Genomic DNA, 19,153 nt, shown 5'->3' on the forward strand with positions numbered 1-19,153 from the left:
CTCCCTGAATCATTTTTGTGGCTCTGCTCAGGAGTGTTGTATCCTGCATAAAATCGGTCAACTTTTCACTCAAGACCCAAAATAATCTCTTGACAAATTTGAATTCACTGCTTCACCACCTGACAAGTGCTAGACTCAGAGAGGAAAGGCTCAGAAACAGCAGAGTAGTTTTTAGCACAGCAGTTTTAGTCAGTCTGACAAAGTTGTATAAACAACCAAAACAGGCTTATGTACTGGGAAATGTTGGAGAATCTCATTAAAAGAAAGCTGATGACAGCCTCCCTGGAGTTCCACATGCAAAATGTGTCTGTACCTGCACGCAATTGTCCTGCAGGGTCAACCCCCCAGACATGCCCTAGCCCAGGCAATAGGCTAAGCACCTGTGAATGTGCTAACCTGGACACTTCCTGGGGTCCAGGTGGTCAAGGCAAATGTGCAGCAGCTCTGATTAACCCTGTAAGCACCCCTGAATGTGCAAACCTGGGGTCCAGATAAACATGGACCAGGTGTGATCAACTTTGTGACACAGCTGTCAACTGTGTGTGTGTGCCCCTGGCCATGTTTGCCTAAGCCCCATCCCATAGGGCCAGTTACCAGGGTTCTGTGTTACCAAAGGGCATTAATTGCCTTGGGACAGTAGTTAAACCAGCCAAGAAGTCAGGCAGCTTGCCTTGTTCTCACCCAGACAGCAACAAGAGCCAACTGCTGCCAGAGTAGCAGCTGAGGACCTGCTTACCACAAAGAGACAAGAGGCAAATGCTGCCTGAGTAGCAGCTGAAGAATCTGCTCTAGCAGACCAAGAACTTCACCCAGGCCTTGCACCTGGACCAAGGCAGAAAGGGGAAAAGCTCCAAGGGAATTGAATCCCAGAAGAGGCTACAGCCCAGCAAGGGAGCACACAAGAGAAGGCCTTCAGCTCTCTCTGAACTCAGGGCAAGTTCCAGACTATGAACTGGGCACAACAAGAGGAGGCTCTTAGCCCTCCCCGAGCCAAGGACTGCTCAAATCATAGCCACAGCATCTGGGAAGATACCAGACAGAGGAATAAGTCGAGCCCCCAGGTACCTCCTGCCACAGAATCCCATCTGTGGGAAACCTACAGAGCACAGCACCTGTATGGCCTATTTGAATTGCTGTATTGGAAAGGTCAGATCTGTGCTTGAATCATTTAACTGCCTTTAGATGTGGAGTGTACAACTCCACACCCCAATAACAGAACCTGGGAATACTTATTCTGTAAATAAGTGATGGTGGTGTTTGAAGATACCACCACCCAAGATGGTAATCATGAAATACATAAAAACATTCATTTCTTTTTTTATTCCAGCAATATAGAATGTATTAATATCTAACTTAGTAAATAATACTTCAGAGGAAAACAAACCCCAAAGTGTGGAGTGGCATCTAGAGCTGGAGGAATACCAAGCAAAAAAAGATTTTTTTTTTAATTGCTGTATTTATTTATTTATGTAATAATTGCTTGCTTTATTTATTTACTTCTCCCAGGGAAAATGGATGTGGTTTGATCCCTGGGTCTGAATATTGCATGGTGGTAAGAGCTCTAATAACCTCACTCCCAGGTATAAAAGAGATATAGAGACATACAAAAATGTGGGTTCTAGTGACATTCAGTCTCCTTAATTACATGACTCCCAGCCTCTAAATTTTCCACCCTCTTTCCCACTTGGAGCTTTAGGTTCTTGTTCCCACGTGGGAAGCTCCACAAATGTCCCTCCTGCCCACATCTCATTTCTCACTTTCTCCTTCTGTTCCTGCCTGAGTTCTATCCAAATGATTTTTCTTTAACTCCTACTGCACACTTTCTCTGATCTTTGCAGCACATCAGTGCCTGCATGCCAAGGAGGTGAACCCTGTTTATTGCAGTTACTACCTAAAATAGGCTTTTTCTGCAAGGTCCACAAAAGCTAATTCCAGTTAAAGCAAGCTTCTTTTTGAAGCAGCTGGGGCTCTAGATGAAAATTATCTTCTTCATCCTGACACATTGCAGGCACTCTTTGACTAATGCAGACTATCCCCGACCTGGGTCACAGGCAGAAAATTGTGAAAATTAAGAAGTATACCATACCCAGGTTAATATCCTAGAAATTCTTCAACTCACTTACTGGGTTTGTAACACTAAAGCCATTCCATGCATTTTTTTTTTCCTTTTCTGATTAAATACACTTTTTTTCTTCTTTTTTCCTCTTTTTTCCTTCTTCTTTCTTCTTCTTTTCCTTCCTTTTTTCTTTTTCCCTTTTTTTCTTTTCTTTTTTCTTCTTTCTTTTCTTTTTCTTTTTCCTTCTTTTCTTCTTTTTTGTTTTTCTTTTTTCCTTCTTTTTTCTTCTTCATTTTCTCTTTTCTTTTTTCCTTCTTTCTTTTCCTTTTCTTTTTCCTTCTTTTTTGTTTTTCTTTTTTCCTTCTTTTTTCTTCTTCATTTTCTTTTTCGTTTTTCCTTCTTTTTTTTTCCTTCTTTCTTTTTTCCTTCTTTTTTGTTTTTCTTTTTTCTTCATTTTCTTCTTTCTTTTTTCCTTCTTTTTTGTTTTTCTTTTTTCCTTCTTTTTTCTTCTTCTTTTCTTCTTCTTTTCTTCTATTTTCTTCTTTTTTCCTTCTTTATTTTCTTATTTCCTTTTTTCTTTTTTCCTTCTTTTTTCTTCTTTTTTTCTTTTTTTCTCCTTTTTTCCTTTTTTTTCTTCTTCTTTTTTCCTTTTCTTCTTATTTTTTCTTCTTTTTTTCTTCTTTTTTTTTCCTTTTTTTCCCCCTTGTTTTCTTTTTTTGTCTTTAAAGGGAACTCAGTTTTAAAAAGATGGGATGAAAGCAACTTCTTAAACCCAAAACCTGCCAAATTTCACAGCTGCTCCTCATCTCTATGATAGCTTGACCAAAAGCCTCACAGCTAGAAGCAATAAGTTCTGCAAATGCTGGGTTATGAATTTTCATTTCTTAGACAAGCTACCAGTATGAATCTACTTTAAGCTCAAGGAAAAGAAGCAGAACCCACTTGCCTGATCTCCAGACGGGCCAGTGGGAGTGCATTTTTAGGCTCACATACAAGTGTGAGACAGTGGTGTTTCTTTTTTTCACACTGCATAGACAATATGGAATATTGTCTATGGAATATTACCCTAATTCTTGCTTCCCACTGCTCAAGATTACTGCTTGCTTCTGACAGCCACAGAGGGCAAAAGGGGTAAAGATGATCAGGATTGCTGTTCCAGCCAGCTCCAAGGGGATGTTCTGGCATGCAAGCACATGCTTTCTGATGGATAGAGACCAAGAGTATTCCTACACCTATCAATTGACAAAGGGATCTGTACAAACCCTGTCCCATTTCAGGGATTCAAGTTTGCAAGTAAGGTCTGGGCTCCTCCATATATTCTCTTATATCTTTAACAATATTTTTTCCCCTTCCCAGGTGAGAAATCCACTTTTTATCCCCTTCATTGCGTGTTCTCAGAAGCCCGGCACTTTTGCCCAGAAGCTTGCTATTTCTGATTAAAAAAATGGTGATGCATTAGCAGGTATGAAGGATGACAAATATTTGCAAAGCTCAGATAGGTTTTCTCCTCAGCAAAGCATCATTACCTGTCTGCATCCACAGTCACGTCATGAACCCCTCTCTGAATGATGTCTCGCGAAGCAGTCAGGTCTGGTATCCGGTTCAGACTCCTTGTGTACAGGTTGAGTCCTCCATCTGTCATGTACCTGAAAATAAAGGTGTGGTCACTCAGGGGGAAAGGCAGTTTCACTTGGAAGCTGATGGAGTGTGGAACTCAAATATTTAAGATCACCATAGAAGCATTGAATCAACCAGGTTGGAAGAGACCTCCAAGCTCATCCACTCCAACCTATCACCCAGCCCTATCCAACCAACCAGACCATGGCACTGAGTGCCTCATCCAGGCTTCTCTTGAACATCTCCAGGGATGGTGACTCCACCACCTCCCTGGGCAGCACATTCCAATGGCAAATCTCTCTCTCTGTGAAGAACTTCCTCCTAACACCCAGCCTAGACCTCCCCCTGGCATAACTTGAGACTTCTGCTGCTGGTTGCCTGGGAGAAGAGACCAACCCCCACCTGGCTACAACCTCCCTTCAGGGAGTTGTAGAGAGCAATGAGGTCTCCCCTGAGCCTTCTCTTCTCCAGGCTAAACACCCCCAGCTCCCTCAGCCTCTCCTCACAGGGCTGTGCTCCAGACCCCTCCCCAGCTTGCTTGCCCTTCTCTGGACACATTCCAGTCCCTCAACATCTCTCTTGAATTGAGGAGCCCAGAACTGGACACAGGACTCAAGGTGTGGCCTGAGCAATGCTGAGTACAGGGAGAGAATAACCTCCCTTATCCTGCTGGCCACACTATTCCTGATCCAGGCCAGGATGCCATTGGCTCTCCTGGCCACCTTGGCACACTGCTGGCTCATGTTCAGCCACTATCAACCAGCACCCCCAGGTCCCTTTCTGCCTGGCTGCTCTCCAGCCACTGCTGGAGTCACACAGTCCCCAGCCTGTAGTGCTGCATGGGGTTGTTGTGGCCAAAACAGATGTGGGATGTCATATTAGATGGAGTATTCTTATTCTATGTGCTCAGTTCATAGAATCAGAGAATGGTCTGGGTTGCAAGTGACCTCCAAAGGTCATCCAGTCCAACCCTTTCTGCAGCCAGCAGAGGCATCCTCAACTAGACCAGGCTGCCCTACTAAATAAAAATACATCTTAGTTCAGAGAGATCAGACAATACGCCTGTTTTCTAGCATCAGTTGCCTTTTTTCTGTGATGGTTTACAAGCCAACCTGTTCTACTAAAAATCCATTTAGACCAAAGGCCTCAAGTGTCCTTTAACATTTGAAGTACTCCTGTGTCAAGGAATGACACCAGATGAAAGAAGAATCATAGACTGGTCTGGGCCTGAAAAGACCTCCAAAGCTCATCCAGTCTGACCTCCCCATAGTCTGCAGGGACAGTCCCATCTAGATCAGGTTGCCCAGAGTTAGAAAAGAAAAGAAGGAAGAAGGGAGGAGGCAAGGGAGGGGGGAAGGGAAGGGAAGGGAAGAGGGAAAGGAAGAGAGAAGGGAAGAGAGAAGGGAAGAGAGGAGGGAAGAGGGAAGAGGGAAGGGAAGAGGGAAGGGAAGAGGGAAGGGAAGAGGGAAGGGAAGAGGGAAAGGAAGAGGGAAGGGAAGGGAAGGGAAGGGAAGGGAAGGGAAGAGGGAAGGGAAGAGGGAAGGGAAGAGGGAAGGGAAGAGGGAAGGGAAGGGAAGGGAAGGGAAGGGAAGGGAAGGGAAGGGAAGGGAAGGGAAGGGAAGGGAAGGGAAGGGAAGGGAAGGGAAGGGAAGGGAAGGGAAGGGAAGGGAAGGGAAGGGAAGGGAAGAGAAGGGAAGGGAAGGGAAGGGAAGGGAAGGGAAGGGAAGGGAAGGGAAGGGAAGGGAAGGGAAGGGAAGGGAAGGGAAGGGAAGGGAAGGGAAGGGAAGGGAAGGGAAGGGAAGGGAAGGGAAGGGAAGGGAAGGGAAGGGAAGGGAAGGAGGAAGGGAAGGGAAGGGAAGGGAAGGGAAGGGAAGGGAAGGGAAGGGAAGGGAAGGGAAGGGAAGGGAAGGGAAGGGAAGGGAAGGGAAGGGAAGGGAAGGGAAGGGAAGGGAAGGGAAGGGAAGGGAAGGGAAGGGAAGGAAGAAGGGAGGAGGCAAGGGAGGGGGAAGGGAAGGGAAGGGAAGAGGGAAAGGAAGAGAGAAGGGAAGAGAGAAGGGAAGAGAGGAGGGAAGAGGGAAGAGGGAAGGGAAGAGGGAAGGGAAGAGGGAAGGGAAGAGGGAAGGGAAGAGGGAAGGGAAGAGGGAAGGGAAGAGGGAAAGGAAGAGGGAAGGGAAGGGAAGAGGGAAGGGAAGAGGGAAGGGAAGAGGGAAGGGAAGGGAAGGGAGGGGAAGGGAAGGGAAGGGAAGGGAAGGGAAGGGAAGGGAAGGGAAGGGAAGGGAAGGGAAGGGAAGGGAAGGAAGGGAAGGGAAGGGAAGGGAAGGGAAGGGAAGGAAGGGAAGGGAAGGGAAGGGAAGGGAAGGGAAGGGAAGGAGGGAAGGGAAGGGAAGGGAAGGGAAGGGAAGGGAAGGGAAGGGAAGAGGGAAGGGAAGGGAAGGGAAGGGAAGGGAAGGGAAGGGAAGGGAAGGGAAGGGAAGGGAAGGGAAGGGAAGGGAAGGGAAGGGAAGGGAAGGGAAGGGAAGGGAAAATAATAATAATTAGCATCCATTTAAATGAGAACAGATACTGAGAACCCAATTCCATAGCCTGTGCTGGGATGCAGTTATTCAGATATGACAAGATATCCATTGAAGCCCTTAAAATGACATTTAAGAATATGTTTCTCTCTGTGTTCCTTTTGCTTGATTCCCATCACTTCACATTATAATTAATGACTAATGAATCAAACAGTGAGTACAGTGCTTACTGCTTACTCACCAGAAAACCTTTAAAAGTCCCTGAATTGCAAGCAGCAGCCATAATTTTTGGAATGCCTGCCTCCAATAGAGTTATCTCTGAGAGAGGTCTTGGTGCTTCTGACTGAGCAGTACCACAAGCCTGTTCTACTTCCAAGACTCGTTCATTATTTTCTCAAAGGTCCTTTCATTAAATTGTGTCTTATTCATTAAATTCATTAAATTGGTCTCTTCTCCCAAAGGCTGAGGGTCTACAGCTGCCTGAAAGGAGGTTGGAGTGAGGCTGGAATTAGTCTCTTCTCCCAAAGGCTGAGGGGAGATCTTATTGCTCTCTACAGCTGCCTGAAAGGAGGTTGGAGTGAGCTGAGTTGGTCTCTTCTCCCAAAGGCTGAGGGGAGATCTTATTGCTCTCTACAGCTGCCTGAAAGGAGGTTGGAGTGAGGCTGGAGTTGGTCTCTTCTCCCAAAGGCTGAGGGGAGATCTTATTGCTCTCTACAGCTGCCTGAAAGGAGGTTGGAGTAAGGCTGGAGTTGGTCTCTTCTCCCAAAGGCTGAGGGGAGATCTTATTGCTCTCTACAGCTGCCTGAAAGGAGGTTGGAGTGAGGCTGGAGTTGGTCTCTTCTCCCAAAGGCTGAGGGGAGATCTTATTGCTCTCTACAGCTGCCTGAAAGGAGGTTGGAGTAAGGCTGGAGTTGGTCTCTTCTCCCAAAGGCTGAGGGGAGATCTTATTGCCCTCTACAGCTGCCTGAAAGAAGGCTGGAGTAAGGCTGGAGTTGGTCTCTTCTCCCAAAGGCTGAGGGGAGATCTTATTGCTCTCTACAGCTGCCTGAAAGGAGGTTGGAGTGAGGCTGGAGTTGGTCTCTTTTCCAAAGGCTGAGGGGAGATCTTATTGCCCTCTACAGCTGCCTGAAAGGAGGCTGGAGTGAGGCTGGAGTTGGTCTCTTTTCCAAAGGCTGAGGGGAGATCTTATTGCTCTCTACAACTGCCTGAAAGGAGGTTGGAGTGAGGCTGGAGTTGGTCTCTTCTCCCAAGCAAGCAGTGACAGGACGAGAGGCAATGGGTTTGAGTTGTGCCAGGGGAGGGTTAGATTGGACATGAAGAAAAGCTTTTTGAATGAGAGAGTGGTGAGGGATTGGAACAGGCTGCCCAGGGAGGTTGTGGAGATGCCATCCCTGGGGGTGCTCAAGAAGCTGTAGATGTGCTGTGTCAGGAGATGGTTCAGTGGGTAGCTGGAATATGGTTGGACTTGATGATCTTAAAGGTATTTTCCAACCTGATTCTATGATTACCTTGTGGTTTTTGGTAACTCTTATGTAGCAACTTAGTACAGAGCTTGCACAAATTATTTTGTGAAGGTCTGCAAAACCACAGAGATATACACATGCAGAAGGAAAAATGATTGGCATACCTCAGTGAACCTCCTCAAAGCAAAATTACAGGCTTACTGAAATAAATACCAGTCCCAAGACTAGCATGATGGCTAAAATGATCAACTGGAGTTCACTTCCAGTTCAAACAAGCTTTAACATCACTTCTCCCTGAGCCATGAAACGGTGACAATCTGTGGTGGGTTGAAAATTTCCTCCCCCCAACATTAAATTTGTCAGACCAGCTCAGGTTGGAAGCAAATGGAAGCTGTATTTACAAGCAAAACTACAAACTACAATGGAATAGAATGAACCTGTACAAAATATGCAATATTTACAATATTTACAGGGATTTACAACTTATAAACAGCACAAGAAGCTCCCTGGCCAAAAACCAGGGGAGCTAATAGCTTCCCACTCCCTGCCACCCCCCTACTCCCTTGGACACAAAGGGAGAAGAGGAAAGAGCAGAGAGTTATGTTGTTAGACTTAGCCAAAACAATGCAGCCAAGGTCAAGCAGAAGCACAAAGTTAGTTAGAGAGAAAGAAAATTTACCAAACTACTTCTTATGGTAGATCTCTCTCCAACGGGATTGGTTAGAACTATCACTATTTTCCTTTTTACACCCGCTGGTGATTTATTTACATTTTACTACATTCTGTTCAAGAGCTGTGGACAATTTTAAAGGCATAGCCTAAAGCTACCACACACACAATCAAACTCCTCTTTCAGCTGAAGGATGTGTTCAAGCACACAGACATTTAACAGACCCGCAGGCACAAGCCAAGGTATTCATGCACTGCTGGTTCTCCAGATGTTCTGCTGGCCCTCTCCTTGTGGTTCCTTCTAGGAGCTGATATAATTGAGAACAACTGTCCCAAAGACCTTGGGGCTAACAGGGCAGTCTGACAGCAACCAGGCTCCAACTCCTCCACCCCCAAGCAGGCTGAACAAGACCAGAATGCAAGCTCAAGTGCATTTAAACACAAAGGGTTGTCTGCATATTTTTAACTGATCTCTGAAGCATTTCATGCACTGGCAAGCTTTGGCCTGTAGTTCAGCTAAAGATCCCTGGAACCTTGGTATCTAGAGTCTGCAGGAGGTAACTGCCCATTTGCTTTCATAGTATCACAGTATTTTAGATGCTGGAAGGGACCTCAAGAGAGCATCAGGTCCAACCCCCCTGCCAGAGCAGCAGTCTGGGTAGTCTGCACAGGAATGCATCCAGGTGGGCTTGGAAAGTCTCCAGAGAAGGAAACTCCACAACCCCTCTGGGCAGCCTGTTCCAGGGCTCTGTCACCATAAAGAAGTTTCTCCTCATGTTGAGATTAAACCTTCTATGTTCAAGTTTGAACCTGTTGTTCCTTGGCTTATCACTGTGCACCACCCAAAAGAGCCTGGCCCCCTCCACTTGACACCCACCCCTCACACATTGAGAGACATTGATCAGATCCCCTCTCAGCCTTCTCTTCCCCAGACTAAACAGCCCCAGGGCTCTCAGGCTCTCTTCACAGGGGAGATGCTCAAGTCCCCTAAGCATCCTCCTGGCTCTCCCTTGGACTCTCTCCAGCAGGTCTCTGTCTCTCTTGACCTGGGGAGCCCCAAACTGGACACAGGATTGCAGCTGTGGTCTGAGCAGGGCAGAGTAGAGAGGTAGAAGAACTTCCCTAGCCCTGCTGGCCACACTTTTCTTGATGCATCCCAGGATCCCATTGGCTCTCTTGGCCACAAGGGCACATTGTTGTTCCATGCAGAACTTGCTGTCCACCAAGACTCCAAGGGCTTTCTCTGTGGAGCTGCTCTCCAGCAGGGCAGCCTCTAACCTGTCCTGGTGCCTGTTGCTATTCCTCCCCAGATGCAGGACCCTGCACTTGTCCTTCTTGACCTTCCTGAGGTTTGCCTGCAGCCAGCTCTCAGCCTGTCCAGGTCACACTGGATGGCAGCACAGCCTGACAGGTGTCAGCCACCCCCCAGTTTTGTATCATCAGAACTTGCTGAGGGTCCTCTCAATGCCCTCAGCCAGGTCATTGATAAAGATATTGAATAAAACTGGACCCAGTACTGATCCCTGGGGCCACCACTGGCCACAGGCCTCCAAGGTGACTCTGTGCCACTGATGACAACCCTCTGAACTCTGCTGTGGAGCCAGTTTGCAATCCACCTCACTGACCAGCCAGATGTGCCATTTCTCCTGAGCTTTTCTGTGAGGAGATGGGCTTTTCAAAGGCAAAGTAACAGTCACCCTTACACACTGGATTTATCCTTTCATTAAAGACAAAATGTAGGCTTCAGGAGAGATCATTGAGCTGGAGCTGAATTATGCAGTAGGTTCGAAGGCTCTGGAACTGCAAATCAAATGCAGCTGTGGTGTGAATACAATCCAGACTACATGGATTTTTTTTTTCCCTATATAAGGCCTGAATGGACAGACTTAAAAAGTGCAACAGGCCTTCCTCACACTAATTTCTAATTACTGCTTCATCCCTGTCCCGAAGTGCTTAAAGTAATTAAACTGATAATGGAAAAAGGCATGAAGGAGATAAGACTCTACATGCCTCAGTGCATCCTGAAATTTCAGAGCTTATTAAACTTGTTTTTAACATTTACCACACCTAAAATGTTAAGTGAGCACATTGCAGCTTACTGTCTGTTGAGTCACCCTTATCACAGATGCAAAGAAAAGTCACACAAGATTACTCTATTCATCCTCTAATGTGATAAGCTAATTAATACAACTCATCAGGCACTGTAAAGGACTCCCTTATCTTTATCTTTTTTTTTTTCTTCCAAATTAAACTCATGGAGTTGTCAAAGGCAGCATTTATGTTTGCTTTATGACCAAAGGTCTTCAGACCCTAAAGTACTACACTTTCCATCTATCATTCCTCTGTTCTAGCACACATGTCCTACTTGACAGCCATTTGTGCTCTGTGCTGTGGACAACCTTGTCATCAGTGCTCCATTCCCAGACAGCTGAAACAGGGCACCAGGGAGATAGAGGGAGATGTCTTCTTCATGGTTATGCTTTTTCTGGTGATCTGTCTTTGGATGGTGCTTGAGGTGAGACACTACTCCAGAGAGAGGTTTGATCATGGACTTGGACTTGCTGTAAGGAACATATTCAACTTCATCAGCTGCCATTCTCTAATCATAGCATCATAGGATCACAGGATGTTAGGGGTTGGAAGGGACCTTTGAAGATCATTGAGTCCAACCCCCCTGCCAGAGAAGGACCATAGAATCCAGCACAGGTCACAAAAGAATGCATCCAGATGGGGCTGGAAAGTCTCCAGAGGAGGAGACTCCACAACCTCTCTGGGTAGCTTGTTCCAGGGCCCTGTGAGCCTCCCAGTGAAGAAGTTCTTCCTCACGTTGAGGTGGAACTTCCTGTGCTATATCCATTGTCCCTTGTCCTATCCCAGGGTGCAAGTGAGCAGAGCCTGTCTCCTCCCTATTGACCCCCAGCCCTTAGATATTTATAAACATTAAATCCCCTCTCAGTCTTCTCCTCTCCAGACTAAACAGCCCCAGGGCTCTCAGCCTCTCCTCATAGGGCACATGCTCCAGTCCCTTCAGCATCCTGGTAGCTCTCCATTGGACTCTAATCATAGCTGTACTTCTGTACAGCTGTACAGCTGTACTGTACTAAAAGATGAGATTGTCAGTAAGAGTCCTAAATCTATAGAGAGTGAAGTAGTATTGAGTACATGACCATGTACTGAATGGGATTTCTGTTCAACCCAATTCTTCCTCATCCATCAAGCAGCCTTGAACTGCCAACACAGAATCACAGAATCACAGAAACAACCAAGTTGGAAAAGACCCTCAGGGTCACCAAGTCCAATCCAGAACCCTACTCTACAAGGCTCACCCCTAAACCATAGCCCTACATCCAAACCACCTTTAAACACATCCAGACCACCTCCCTGGGCAGCACATTCCAATGCCTGAACACTCTTGCTGGGAAAAAAAAATGTTTCCAGCATTGAACAGTAATTTAAGAATGAGTAAAAAAAGTTATGAGTAAAAAAAAAAAAAAAAGATGGAACAAAAGTAGAAATGGGGAGATTCAGACTGGATGTTAGGAAGAAATTCTTCCCCATGAGGGTAGTGAGACACTGGTACAGGTTGCCCAGGGAGGTGGTGGAAGCCTCATCCTTGAAGGTTTTTAAGGCCAGTCTGGATGTGGCTCTGGGCAACCTGATCTAGTGTGAGGTGGGGTTGGAACTAGATAATCCTTGAGGTCCCTTCCAGCTCTGTCAATTCCATGATTCCAAAATGACAGCATAACTTTCTTTTTAAAAAACACATGTTTTAGGAGTTCCAATATGCATACATGCCAAGATTGATGCAAGATTCTTTTAAACAGTCATTTGAAACACAGGGATTGCATTGCTCCAAAGTAAATAAGTTGATTCATCAAGCAAACAGACAAACAAAAAGAACCTTGACATTACTCTTTCTGGGTATGCAGGGTGGCTCATCTATTCTTTTATGAAAAGCCCAAGAATTGTAATACAGACTGTGAGAGTTTGAAGAGGGAACTTTAGCCTAGATCCTGACTGCAAAGATTGAAAGTAAATTAAATTACCCTTGGATACAAAAGAAAAATAATGCTAAGGTCTATAGAATTCATTGGCTTGCTAATGGGGTATAGAGTAGAGGCAGAAACAGTTCTTTCTTTTCTTCTTCTGTCACTTCTACTTGCAACTTCTCTCTCTCTCTTCCATGGCCTTCCATGATCTCTGTTTTGCTTACTGCATGAGGCAAAAGGAAGGAGGGAGGGAATGGGGGAGGAGAAGAATGGTCCCCCTGGGTCCATCCAGGGGGGTCTGAGCAGTTTCTGTGTCGTTTATAAATGGTAAACATATCTATATTGTACATCTATTGTATATTTGGGACATATTCATTGTATTTCATATCTCTAGATTGTAGTTTGCTTGTAAATAGAGCTTTCATTTGCTTCCAGCCCAAACTGAGCTGGTCTGGCAATTTATTTTGGGGGTAGTTCCCCAGATTAGTTGGGGAGGGGGAGGATAATTTCAACCCACCACACAGATCACACCAGAAAATAGCTGAAGTGGACACAGAGAAAGTCAGTGCTATCAGCAACTGCTTTTCACCAACTCACCCAATACTGCATCTACTAACTCAGATAGGAGACAACAATCCCCAAAGCAGTTAAAAATGATGGTTTACCAGATAATAAAGAAACTCCAGCAGGTAATAAGAAGCACCTGTGTGCTTACCAAAGTTCACTGCAGTCATATTGATTTTAAAGGACAAAAACTGAATTTGAAGGCAGCTGAGAACATTACTGAAGTTTAGGAGCTTGGGGGTTTTGCTTGTTTGGTTTTGGGTTGGGTTGGGTTTTTTGGGGTGTTTGGGTTTGGGGGGTGTTAAACTATATTTTCATGTTGCAGTGGTTTGAGCTAGTCCATAGCTTAGATGCTAATTGTGAATAGGAAAATTCCAGAAACATTTGAGTATAAGATAAATAATGTAAGGGATTGGATACAGAATAATAACAATAGATAGGTTGACATAATTCCATTGGTGTATTGAAAACCTTATATAGAATCATAGAATTGTCAGGGTTGGAAGGGACCTCAAGGAGCAGCCAGTTCCAACCCCCCTGCCATGGGCAGGGACACCTCACACTGGAGCAGGTTGCTCACAGCCACATCCAACCTCATCTTCAAAACCTCCAGGGATGAGGCTTTCACCACTTCCCTGGGCAACCTGTGTCAGTGTCTCACCACTCTCATGGTAAAAATCTTCTTCCTAACATCCAATCTGAATCTACCCATTTCTAGTTTTGCTCCATTCCCCCCAGTTCTATCACTCCCTGACACCCTAAAAAGTCCTGGGAGCCTTCTCTTCTCCAGACGGAACAGCCCCAACTCTTTCAGTCTGTCCTCGTAAGAGTCAGTCTGTCCCCATAGGACAGCAGAGTTTGTTTGCTCTCTTTGCCTGCTCACTCTTGGCTGCTGGCTCTGCTTCTGGGATCGGGGCTGTGCTATCCCCCCTCCGACCTTGGTAGCTTTTTCTATTTGGCTTCTATAAAGGTGCAGGGAGGGTAGTGGCCAAGCTAGCATGTGTGGTTCTATAGCTGTCTTGGGGCCCTTTGTCCCCAGGATGGGACAAAATGCTGAACCAAAGGTACAGGGGGGTCCTGTGCTGTTTGTGTGCTATATATACATGCATATATATATATATATATATGTGTGTGTGTGTGTGTACATATATATATATATACACACACACCTGTGTGTGTGTATATGTGTGTGTATGTATGTACGTGTGTATATATATATGTGTGTGTATATATATGTGTGTATGTGTGTATATATATGTATGTGCGTGTATATGTATGTGTGTGCATGTATATGTATGTGTATGTGTGTGTATGTGTGTATGTATATATGCATGTGTGTGTATATGTGTGTGTGTGCATGTATATGTGTGTGTGTATGTATGTGTGTGTATGCATATATGTGTGTATGTATATATGTGTGTGCATGTATATGTGTGTGCATGTATATGTGTGTGTTGTACATGTGTGGATATATGTGTGTACGTATATATGTGTGTACATATATGTGTGTGCATGTATATGTGTGTGTATGTAGATGTGTGTGTATGTAGATGTGTGTGTATATATGTGTGTGTATATATGTGTGTGTATATATATGTGTGTGTATGTGCATGTAGATGTGTGTCTATATACATGTGTGTGCATATGTGTGCGTATATATATGTGTGTGTGTGTATATGTGTGTATATATATGTATGTGTGTATATATATGTATGTTGTGTGTGTATATATATATATGTGTGTATATATATATAGGGGGGTGTGTGTGTAAATCACTCTGTACATGTTTATTGCCTCTTACACCATTTATATTCTGTTTCTTTTCTAAATACAATTCCATTTTCACTTCCAGGTTCTGATTGTGGTGAGATTTGCTCTCTGGGGCAGATTTCTGATACGTAAGTTACTGGTGGGGGCGGGGAGGAGGATTTGATCCAACCCATAACAAACCTTGAGGCAACTTCCACCACGACCAGAACTTGTTACACGCCTGCTGTGCCGCTTCCAACGGGGCCAAAGTGTTACTTACCCACTGTTGATGTCATCAGCTCTGAGGCTCTTCCCCAGGATGTCCCCATCGCTCATGTAACCACCGACATCAACTTCAGAGGCCATGTCCAGGTCCCCACCCCCTTTCTCGCTCAGGTCCATCTGGGCGATGTTTCCGAGCCGGGAAACGGCTGCTCGGCGCAGGGGGGTGGTGTACATGAAGCGGGAGGGGTCTGTGTGGATGAAGCGACTCGCCCCGCTGCGAGGGTACCCAGCGCCCAAGGATGGGGCATCTCCCGCCTGCAGCCGAGGGCTGGCCTGCCCCAGCCTCCAGGTCACCGGGGTGGATCGGCTTGCCAGGCTCGGGATGCTCCTCCCGTTCACCTCTGTCGTCACAGTGCTGTCGAAGGTTGTCTCCAAGGTGCTGCCAAGCAAAAAGGATGAAGTCAATGAACTGTGGTGGTGGGTTGAAAATTCCTCGCCCCCCTCCTCACCCCGTGATGGTTTTAAGACTGTCTTTTTAATTTTTCTTCACAAAATTCGAGCAGAGAAAGGGAAGGAATGTAAATAAGTCACTATTGGGTGTAAGAAAGCAAAATAATGACTATTCTAAACACTTCCTTTGGAGAAGTAGAAATGTTTAAGAACTACTACTCAAAACAAGGTTGGGGAGTTGGGCAGTCTGGCTCTCAGCTTGCTTGCTGGGCTTCTGTCTGCTGTTTCTTCTTTTCTGGCTAAAGATAAGACACTGACCTTGACGAGCTAAGTCTAACAGCCTCTCTGCTTCTTAACTCTCTGCCTTCTGCCAGGGGGGCCTGGGGGGAGTCCTTCTGGCTGGGGGGAAGGCCCCTTGGGGGAAGCAAAGGGGTCTTGGTTGTGCTTTTCTGTTGATAGTACCTATTTGTAACTGTTGTGAATAGTGTCTGTTTGTACAGATTCATTGCATTGCATTACACAGACTGTAGATTTGCTTGTAAACACAGCTTGCATTTGCTTCCAGACTGAGCTAGCCTGGTTATTGCTGGTGTGGGATGGGAATTTCAGCTCTCACACTGTTACACCCCCTCCCACCCCAACATTAACTTTGCCAGACCAGCTCAGCTGGAAGCAAATGGAATTTACAAATGGAAGCAAATGGTATTTACAAAGCAAAACTACAATCTGCCATGGAATGCAATGATTAGGTACAAAATATGCAGCATTCACAATATTTACAGGTGTTGACAGTTAACAAACAGCACAAGCACATCCCCCCTGCCAAAGAGCAGAGGAGCTAATTGCTTGTCCCTCCCTGCCTGTCCCTTACCCCCCTGTACAAAAGGGACAAGAGACAGAAGCAGAGATATTAGGCTTAGCCAAAACAATGCAGCCAAGGTCAAGCAGAAGCAAGTTATTCTCCCCCAGAGTGAAGAGTGAGAAGAGAGAGAGAGATTGTTTTGGGAACCAAATCTTATGGTAGATATCTCTCCGATGGGATTGGTTAGAATAATCATTCTTTTCCTTTTGACACCCAGTAGTGATTTATTTACACTCTACTACTTTCTGTTCATGATCTGTTGGAAAATTTTAAAGGCATAGCCTAAAACTACCACAATTATGCTTTTTCTGCTCCTGAGAAAGGAGGAAAAAGAAAGGCTGGAAGAATGGTAGATATTATTTAAAAGGTCTCTGTGTGAACGTTTCTTCTTGCACACACACCTGTGTTTGTGTATACAACAGCCTCTACTTCCAGAATAACCTCAAATGAATCTTACAGGTCCCTAGGTAGATCCATATGAAATGATAACCATCTCCCTGAATGATTGTATAAGACCCTTTGACAATAGAGGATCATAGAATCGTAGAATCATAGAATTTTCAGGGTTGGAAGGGACCTCAAGGATCATCTAGTTCCAACCCATGGGCAGGGACATCTCACACTACATCAGGTTGCCTAGAGCCACATCCAGCCTGGCCTTCAAAACCTCCAGGGATGAGGCTTCTACCTCCTCCCTGGGCAACCTGTTCCATATTAAAGTCATCTTTAAGTTATTGAGGCAGTCTGTCAAACAGTATGGTTAGTGTCACAGCTAATTTTCCCCTGCAAGTCTCTAATTCCTTCATCAACAAGCAACACTCTCCTACAGTTCACATTTTTAGCAGTCTACACAAACCCAATATACCTGTGGCTTATCTGTGTCCCTCTAAGGCTGGACATAGTTTCTTCCAAATTCTGCCTCAGGTCTGCTATGTTCTTTACAGTTCTCATTCTTCTTGTTTCAGGGTCTTCCCCTGGAAGAAAACAGTGAAACCAGCATCATAGAATCATAGAATCAACCAGGTTGGAAGAGACCTCCAAGATCATCCAGTCCAACCTACCAAGTCAGTTCCAGGAGTATGTAAGGTTGAATAAAGTGGGTGACTGTACACAGAGGTGAGAATACACCCAGATTGTAAATAGGTAACCTTTGAAAAGGTTTAAAAGCCTCTGTAACCTGTTAAAAAACAAAGCCTCATCCTTTCAGTAAATAAAACACACAGATGCTTATAAATAACAGGCAGTATGCAAAAAAAAAAAAAAGAAGTAACACCCCCAAAAAGAATCTGATGAAGTACTCCTTGATAGAGAGTACTTCATAGAGCCCAGATCTATTAATGAAACTCAGATTTACAGTGTTGGGATCTTTATCCCTTGTAATCAAGGCATGATGCAGCCCCAGACCACTTGATGCATTACACAACCCCCTTCTTCCCCTTTGACATTTTAAAGGGCTTGGTAGGAAATAATAGCACAATAAATCCATGTCTGGAGAGAATTGTGATGTTGAAAATATATCGTTGAAAAGAGTTGTTGCAACTCTTCAGTATGCACTTAAGAGCCAGGATGTTTCACAGAATCACAGAAGGTTAGGGGCTGGAAGGGACCTCCAGAGATCATCCAGTCCAACCCCCCCCGCCAGAGCAGGAGCACCTAGAGCACATCACACAGGAACACATCCAGGCAGCTCTTGAATAGCTCCAGAGAGGGAGACTCCACAACCCCCCTGGGCAGCCTCTTCCAGTGTTCTATCACAGCGAAAAAAATTCTTCCTCCTGTTTCCATGGAACTTCCTGTGCCTCAACTTCCACCATTGCCCCTGGTGCTGGCATTGGGCATCACCCAGCAGAGCCTGGCTCCAGCCTCTGGGCACTCCCCCTGCACATCTTTAGCAACAGCAATGAGGTCACCTCTCAGGCTCCTCTTCTCCAAGCTACAGAGCCCTCAGCTCCCTCAGTCTCTCCTCATAAGGAAGATGTTCTACTCCTTTCATCATTTGTTGTGGCTCTGCACTGGAATCTCTCAAGCAGTTCCCTGAGGTCCCTCTTGAACTGAAGGCCCCAGAACTGGACACAATACTCCAGATGTGGCCTCACCAGGGCAGAGTAGAGGAGGAGGAGAACCTCCTAACCACAGCCCTTCTAATTCACCCCAGGATGCCATTGGCCTTCTTGGCCACCAGAGCACATTGATGGCTCATGGTCAACCTTCTATCCATCAGGACCCCCAGGTCCTTTTCTCCTTCACTGCTCTCCAGCTGGTCCATCCCCAACCTATCCTGCTCCATGGGGTTGTTCTTTCCCAGGTACAAGACTCTCCCCATTTCTCCTTGCCCAGCTCTCAGCCTGTCTCAGTCTGGCTGACTGGCAGCACAACCCTCCTGTGTCAGCCACTCCTCCCAGTGGTGCCCTCAGCAAACTTGCTGACAGTGCTCTCTGTGCCCTCATCCAGGTCATTGATGAATAGATTGAACAGAACTGATCCCAGTACTGACCCCTGAGGGACTCGACTAGTCACAGGCCTCCAACTAGACTCTGTCCTATTGACCACAACTCTCTGACTTCTTTCCTTCAATCAGTTCACATCCACCTCCCTACCTGATCATCAAGACCAGACTACCTCAGTTTAGGTACAAAGCACTCTTTAAGTTAGGCACTTAATAAAGCACCTTCCCTGAACTCTAATGGTTTCCTGAAGGGGGAGATTATTCTTCACAATTTTGGCTAAAGGATGAAGCTTTAGAGCCCCCGATCAACTGAGCTGTTACTGTACTCTCTCCAGGTCCTATTGCTCAAATACTCTGCAGGCAGGTAAGGAAAATCCAAACTCTTGACATTAGATGGAAATACATCTCTCCAGAAATACACACTTTGATTCTTCCCTGATAGGCCAGTGATGCATGGTACTAGTCAATGTACCTTGCAGTTGTGGCTTAGTGTCCAGCTAGCTTTCAAAGCAATGCCACTTGGAGGGTTTCAGATCTACTCTGCATCAGC

At 45.6% G+C, this 19,153-nt stretch overlaps 1 protein-coding gene across 1 annotated transcript in view; it reads right to left on the minus strand.

The window, feature by feature from the left end:
* The window catches only part of NAV3 (neuron navigator 3), a 367,296-nt gene that overhangs the window by 121,206 nt on the left and 226,937 nt on the right, over positions 1 to 19,153 (minus strand). Inside the window, exons 10-12 of the mRNA XM_054399920.1 lie at positions 17,023 to 17,131; positions 14,901 to 15,284; positions 3,583 to 3,702 (exon numbers count right to left, since the gene is read on the minus strand). Of these exons, the coding sequence (XP_054255895.1) occupies positions 3,583 to 3,702; positions 14,901 to 15,284; positions 17,023 to 17,131 (613 nt within the window). The remainder of the gene's footprint in view (positions 1 to 3,582; positions 3,703 to 14,900; positions 15,285 to 17,022; positions 17,132 to 19,153) is intronic.

This window comes from Indicator indicator, chromosome 3, assembly GCF_027791375.1.
Source record: "Indicator indicator isolate 239-I01 chromosome 3, UM_Iind_1.1, whole genome shotgun sequence".
NCBI classification, from domain to species: Eukaryota; Metazoa; Chordata; class Aves; order Piciformes; family Indicatoridae; genus Indicator; species Indicator indicator.